General features: G+C 39.2%; 1 protein-coding gene across 1 annotated transcript; it reads left to right on the plus strand.

The window, feature by feature from the left end:
* The first annotated feature begins 5,279 nt into the window (after positions 1 to 5,279).
* UBQLN2 (ubiquilin 2) lies at positions 5,280 to 7,649 on the plus strand. The gene has a single exon (XM_047093656.1). The coding sequence runs from the start codon at positions 5,575 to 5,577 to the stop codon at positions 7,444 to 7,446; it is 1,872 nt and encodes a 623-aa protein (XP_046949612.1). The 5' UTR covers positions 5,280 to 5,574; the 3' UTR covers positions 7,447 to 7,649.
* Positions 7,650 to 8,068: the final 419 nt, after the last annotated feature.

An 8,068-nucleotide genomic window follows, 5' to 3' on the forward strand; every position in this document is an offset into this window, starting at 1 on the left:
AATTCTTAAATATTTTCATTACAAAAATAAAAAGTAATTATGTGAAATGGAGATGTTAGCTAATGCTATGGTGGTGGTCTATTTTTAATATATAAGTGTATCAAACCAATGAGTTGTACACCTTAAACTTACACAATGTTATGTGTCAATTATATTTCAATAAAACTAGGGGAGGGGAGAAAACAACAACGGCCAGAACAATACTAAATCTCTGTCTGTTGCGCCCAGATCATTTGATAAGGCTTTTTTTCTCACAAACTCCCTTTTACGGAGGGACTCCAATATGATTGCTATTTATTGTTAATTCTGCTCTCTTGATAAAGCGTTCACAATAGAAAAAAATGTGCTTTGGGGAGACATCAGGAAGAAGAAGAGTGTGCTTTTGCTACTTGCTGTATTCTTTGGTAAGGAACTTGTAAAAGAATCACCTAATGATGGTTTATCTAATTGACTTGCTTCTTCAAGAATTTCTTTTTTTTTTGTCAAGTTATCTCAATTCCAGTTAGTTAACATACAGTGTAATATATTAGTTTCAGGTATAGAATTTAGTGATTCATCACTTATATATAACACCCAGTGCTCATCCTAACAAGTGCCCTCCTTAATGCCCATCACCTATTTAACCCATCTTCCCATCCATCTCCCCTCCAGCAGCCCTCATTGTTTTCTATACCCAAGAGTCTGTTTTATGGTTTGCCTTTCCCCCCCTAGTTTATCTGTTTTGTTTCTTAAATTCCACATGAGTGAAATCATGTGGTATTTGTCTTTCTCTGACTGCCTTATTTTCCTTAGCATAATACTCTATAGCTTCATCCACATCATTGCAAATGGCAACATTTCATTCTTTTTGATGGCTGAGTAATATTCCTGTGTGTGTGTGTGTGTGTGTGTGTGTGTGTATCACCTTCTTTTTAAAAAATTTTTAAGAAAGAAGGAGAAAGAGAGAGGGGGAGGGACAGAGGGAGAGAGACAGGGAGAAGTTTAAGTGGGCTCATGTACAGCATGGATCCCAATTCAGGGCTTGATCTCAAGACCATGAGATCATGACCTAAGCAAAAATCAAGAGTTGGACATTGAACCAACAGAGACAGTCTGGCGCACCAATACCATACCTTCTTTATTCATTCATTAGTTGATGGACATTTAGGTTCTTTCCATAACTGGGCTATTGTTGATAATACTGTTATAAACATCCCTTCAAGTAAGTATTTATGTATCTTTTGGGTAAATATCAGTAGTGCATTGCTGGGTCATAGGGTAGTTCTATTTTTAACATTTTGAGGAACCTCCATACTGTTTTCCAGAGCGGCTGCACCAGTTTGGATTCCCACCAACAGTGTAAGAGGGTTCTCCTTTCTCCACATCCTTGCCAACACCTGTTGTTTTCTGTGTTGTTAATGTTAGCCATTCATCTTCAAAGAATTTCTTGGATTTACTGAACAAATCTTTTTTTCTATTATTTCATTAATGTTTGCTTTTACCATTTTGTAGCCAGTGTCCTTCTTCCCTCTTTTGTTTTCTGTTGTCTTTTTTATTTGATTGCCTAACTCATTTATTTTCATCCTCTATGTTTGGTACTTAAGGTCTTTGAGTGTGTAAATTTGCTTGAGTTCATTCACATAGTACCTGGTATTTCAAATATCATTAAATTGGAATTTGATAAGAATGTACACTCCTGAGCACCACTTATTTTGGTAGATTTGGAGTGGAGCCAAGAAATCTGGATTTTTTTTTGACAAGATCTTCAGACAACACATCGGAAAATCCATCATAATTTTATTGAGGTATTTGTTCTCATTATTGTTTTTTTCTAAATTCACTCTAATAAGAACTCTGATTTGCATTTTGTTCCATAAATGGTTAATTCTGTTTTAATTTTCAAAAAAGATGGCATGATATTTTTTTAAGTAAGCTCTATGTCCAATGTGGGGCTTGAACTCACAATCCTGAGATCAAGAGTTGCATGCTCTACTGACCGAGTTAGCCAGGTGTACCTCTATGATATTTTCTTTATATTTTAAGAGAATTCAATATCTGAAAAATACAACAGTATTATAACAAATACTTATATCCCCACTGCCAATAATTAACTGTTGCTATTTTGTCATATTTCCTTTCATTTTTAAAGATGAAATAGATTTAATTCAATTTCCTTTTAGTAACTATTCTGTGTCCTCTTCTATTTAGGGTTCCTCATGACTGTAAGTTTGGTAGGAGTCACTCTAGCATATTTCCATTAGTTTCACATACATATGAATGCATCTATAAACACCATAAAGTGTTGTACTAATTAAGTTTTTGAGATCTATACACATTAATATATTTAGATCTAGTTCACTCCTCTTATCTTCTGTATTCTATTAATCATACTATATTTTTTAATTTAAATCCCAGTTAAAAAAAAACAGTGTAATATTACTTTCAGGTGTACAATATAGTGATTCAATAGTTCCATACATCACTTGGTGCTCATCACAACAAGCAATCTCCTTAATCTCAATTACCTATTTCACCCATCCCCCCACCCATCTCCCCTCCAGCAACCACCAGTCTGTTCTCTATAGTTAAGAGTCTGCCTCCTGGTGACCTCTTTTTTACCATTCTGTTCATTTGCTTTGTCTTCCAAACTCCACATATGAGTGAAATCATATGGCACTTGTTCTTTCTGACTGACTTATTTTGTTTAGGATAATACTGTCTAGCTCCATCCATGTCCTTGCAAATGGCAAGGTTTCATTCTTTTTTATGCCTGAGTAATATTCTCTTGTATATACATATACCACAACTTTTTTATCCATTCATCTATCAAAGGACACTTGGGCTATTTTCATAATTTGGCTATTGTAGATTATGCTGCCATAAACATCAGGGTGCATGTATCCCTTTGAATTAGTATTTTTTTCATTCTTTGTGTAAATAACCAGTAGTAAGATTGCTGGATTGTAGGGTAGTTCCATTTTAACTTTTTGAGGAAACTTCATGCCTTTTTCCACAATGGCTGCACCAGTTTGCATTCCCACCAGTAGTGCAAGAGGGTTCCCCTTTCTCCATATCCTTGTCAACACTCATTTCTTCTGTTGTTGATTTTAGCTATTCTGACAGGTTTGAGGTGGTATCTTACTGTAGTTTTGATTTGCATTTCTCTGATGGCCAGGAATGTTGAGCATTCTTTCATGTATCTGTTGGCCATCTGTATATCTTCTTTAAAAAATATCTATTCATGTATTCTGCCCATTTTTAATTGGATTATTCAAAATGGATTAAAAACATAAATGTGATACATGAAATGATGAAAATCTTAGAAAAAAATCCTAGAAAAGAACACAGGCAGTAAGATCTTTGACATTAGCCATAGCAACTTCTTTCTAAATAGGTCTCCTGAGACAAGGAAAACAAAAGCAAAAATAAACTATTGGAACTGCATCAAATAAAAAGCTTCTGCACAGTGAAGGAACCAATCAACACAACTAAAAGGCAACCTGTGGAATGGGAGAAGATATTTTCAAATGACATATCTAAGAGAGGATTTGTATCCAAAATATATAAATTCGTACCATGTATATGGTATATATATATATATATATATACATACATATATATACATATATATGTATACACATATATGTATATATATGTATATATATGTATATATATGTATATATATGTATGTATGTGTATATATGTATACATATATACATATATATGTATATATATGTATGTACCTATGTATATGGTATACATAGATACATATATATATGTATATATGTATGTATGTATATATATGTATACATATATACATATATATGTATATGTATGTATGTATATATATGTATATATATATATGTGTGTGTATATATATATATATATATATATATATATATAACCATGACATCATGACCTGAGCCAATGTCCGACACTTAACCGACTGAGCCAGCCAGGTGACCCTTCTCTTTCTTAATCTTAATTAAATTAGGTAAACATGTTAATGTTTGCCACTAAAATTGTATTCTCATTAATTTCTACCTTTAGTCTTCCCCCAAATACCTTCTGAATTTTAAAAATTTATAAATGCAGTGCATTCTTCTACAAACTATAGGAAAATTTAAAATCTAATTTAAAAAATGAAAGGAATAGTTATTCATAATTTCAACACTAAATAACTAAAATTAATATACCAGTGAATAGTGTTCCAGATTTCTATTTATGCATACACTTAAAGAGAATTTACCTATACAAACTGTTTAAAAATAGTTTTAAAATAAAAAAATATCTTCACTTTATCTTTTGGTATTGAAACATACATCCTTGTATAATTTCTAACTATACAGAAATATAAAAAGCTGAAAGTGAAAATACTGTGATTTCCCTATAACTACTATTTATTTCATACATACCTTTAAAGATACTTTATATCGTGTGAATTACCACCCATTTTTTACACACAGTACATATTATTTTATTGTATGATAATATATTTCACCAATGCTGTGCGATTATCTTTAAAAATAATTTTTAAGATACTGCAGTTCATATACACTTTATACATATATATTTTTGCATCCTTATCTAGTTTCGTAGGGGAGGTGTCTAAATAAGGCATTTTTAAATAAAGGTGGAAATATTCAAAATGTTGATATATATTTTCAAATTGCCTCACAATTATAAAATTTACACTTTAACGGACATGAGAATGCATTTTCTCAGCGCTTTGTTGACGATAAGGTTTATCATTATTTTTCATTTTTACAATATGATAAAGGCAGATGTAGAATCTCATTATTCTAATTGAATTTTTTTATTGCTAGTGAGCTTAAGCATCCATTTTTATGCCCATTGGCCATTTGTGCTTCTGTAAAATGCATGCTCAGGCCCAGTCTTTTCCCCTTCCCCCACTGGGGGTATTAATCTTTTCCTTTTTGCTTAGTCGGAGTTTTCATTTTTCGTCTTTTACATGGGGTCAGTTTGATTCGGGCTTTCATCCTTCCTTGCCTTATGTAGTGCATATATATTTACATACATAATATATTCTCCATTGGTCTTTTAATGTCCTTCTCAGAAACTGGCTCCTTTTCTCTCTCCCTCCCTCTTCCCTCTTTTTTCTCTCGTCCTCTTTTCTCTTTGTTTCTTTCTCTCTTTGTTTCTCTCGCTCCTTCGCCCCCACCCCCCCAACTACAGAAGTTTTTAATTTTGACCGAGTCGAATCTATCATTCTGGGCCTGGCGCCGCGTCAGCAGAGGGGGCGGGGAGGCGAGCTCGGAACTGGGGGAGGGGACAGGGCGGGGAGGAGCGGGCAGAGCGGCTGCAGGAGTTGCTGGGAGTGCGCTTGGTGTGATCACTCAGCGGCGAAGGAGGCCCAGAGACCTGAACGGCAGAGACTTCCCCCGCGGCCTACGGAGCCTTATCTCCACTGGAGGACCGGGGAACCGCAGTCTTCATCACAGAGGTACCGTGCTCTGCGCTCCCCGCCCGGCCCGGCCCAGCCTGCTGTGGCGGCGCCTCCTTCCTTCCTTCTTCCCTCGCTCTCTCTCTCGCCCGCCCGCGCCTTCCCTGTCTGCCTGCGTCACCGCGGCCGCCATGGCTGAGAACGGCGAGAGTAGCGGCCCCCCGCGCCCCTCCCGCGGCCCTGCTGCAGCCCAAGGCCCTGCCTCTGCCCCGGCCGAGCCAAAAATCATCAAAGTCACTGTGAAGACCCCCAAAGAGAAAGAGGAGTTCGCGGTGCCCGAGAATAGCTCAGTACAGCAGTTTAAGGAAGCTATTTCGAAACGCTTCAAATCCCAAACCGATCAGCTAGTGTTGATTTTTGCCGGAAAAATCTTAAAAGATCAAGATACCTTGATCCAACATGGCATCCATGATGGACTGACTGTTCATCTTGTAATTAAAAGCCAGAACCGACCTCAGGGCCAGTCCACACAGCCTAGTAATGCCGCGGGAACTAACACTACCTCCGCGTCGACTCCCAGGAGTAACTCCACATCTATTTCCACAAATAGTAACCCGTTTGGGCTGGGGAGCCTGGGAGGACTTGCAGGCCTTAGCAGCCTGGGCTTGAGCTCGACCAACTTCTCTGAGCTCCAGAACCAGATGCAGCAGCAGCTCCTGTCCAGCCCCGAGATGATGATCCAAATCATGGAAAATCCCTTTGTTCAGAGCATGCTTTCAAATCCTGATCTGATGAGGCAGCTCATAATGGCCAATCCACAGATGCAGCAGTTGATTCAGAGAAACCCAGAAATCAGTCACCTGCTCAACAACCCAGATATAATGAGGCAGACCCTTGAAATTGCCAGGAATCCAGCCATGATGCAAGAGATGATGAGAAATCAAGACCTGGCTCTCAGCAATCTTGAAAGCATCCCAGGTGGCTACAATGCTCTACGACGCATGTACACTGACATTCAAGAACCCATGCTGAATGCTGCACAAGAGCAGTTTGGAGGTAATCCGTTTGCCTCGGTGGGGAGCAGTTCTTCCTCCGGGGAAGGTACACAGCCTTCCCGCACAGAAAATAGAGATCCACTACCCAATCCATGGGCGCCACCACCAGTTACCCAGAGTTCTGCGACCACCAGCACAACCACAAGCAGTGGCAGTGGGTCTGGCAGTAGCTCCAGCAGTGCTACTGGGAACACTGTGGCTGCAGCCAACTATGTCGCCAGCATCTTCAGTACCCCAGGAATGCAGAGCTTGCTACAACAGATAACTGAAAATCCCCAACTGATCCAGAATATGCTGTCTGCACCCTACATGAGAAGCATGATGCAGTCGCTGAGCCAGAATCCAGATTTGGCTGCACAGATGATGCTGAATAGCCCAGTGTTTACTGCAAATCCTCAGTTGCAGGAGCAAATGCGTCCACAGCTCCCAGCTTTCCTGCAGCAGATGCAGAATCCAGATACACTGTCAGCCATGTCAAACCCAAGAGCAATGCAGGCTTTAATGCAGATCCAGCAGGGGCTACAGACATTAGCCACTGAAGCTCCTGGCCTCATTCCAAGCTTCACTCCAGGTGTGGGGGTAGGGGTACTGGGAACCGCTATAGGCCCTGTAGGCCCAGTCACACCCATAGGCCCCATAGGTCCCATAGTCCCATTTACCCCCATAGGCCCCATTGGGCCCATAGGACCCACTGGCCCTGCAGGCCCTGGCTCCACTGGCTCTGGTGGCCCCCCTGGGCCCACTGTGTCTAGCTCTACACCCAATGAAACCACTAGCCCAACATCAGAATCTGGACCCAACCAGCAGTTCATTCAGCAAATGGTGCAGGCTCTGGCTGGGGCAAATCCTCCACAGCTACCAAATCCAGAAGTCAGATTTCAGCAACAACTGGAACAGCTCAACGCAATGGGGTTCTTAAACCGTGAGGCAAACTTGCAGGCTCTAATAGCAACAGGAGGCGACATCAATGCAGCTATTGAGAGGCTGCTGGGCTCACAGCCATCGTAATTACATTTCTGTACCTTGAAAAAAAATGTATCTTATTTTTGATAATGGCTCTTAAATCTTTAAACACACACAAAATCGTGCTTTACTTTCATTTTGATTCTTTTAAGTCTGTCTAGTTATAAGTCTAATATGCATTTTAAAGTGGAATCCATCCCTCTGTCCCTCCCTCCTGTACTGTCCTTTCCTTCCTTCCATCCTCCCTCTTTCCTTCCTTCCTTCCTTCCTTCCTTCCTTCCTTCCTTCCTTCCCTCCTTCCCTCCCTCCCTCCCTGTTTTGAATGGTGGTAATCAATGCTGTTTCACTCAAAGGTGTTGCATGCAAACACTTCTCTTTATTCTGCATTCATTGTGATTTTTGGAAACCGGTATCAACCTTCACAGTTGGATGAATAAGCTTTGTCCTACAGATGTCCACTTTATTTGCATTTTAAACATTAGCCTATGATAGTAATTTAATGTAGAATGAAAATAATTAAAAACAGAAGCAAACTATTTAAAGCTCTCTAATTTGTGGTACAATATTGCTTATTGTGACTTTGGCATGTATTTTTGCTAGCAAAATGCTGTAAGATTTATACCATTCTTTGCTCTTTTTTTGCTATATTTGTACACAGTACAGTAAG

This window comes from Lynx rufus, unplaced genomic scaffold (assembly GCF_022079265.1).
Source record: "Lynx rufus isolate CCGP_SWC_20201006 ecotype Redwood Valley unplaced genomic scaffold, mLynRuf1.p SCAF_35, whole genome shotgun sequence".
In the NCBI taxonomy this organism is placed as follows: Eukaryota; Metazoa; Chordata; class Mammalia; order Carnivora; family Felidae; genus Lynx; species Lynx rufus.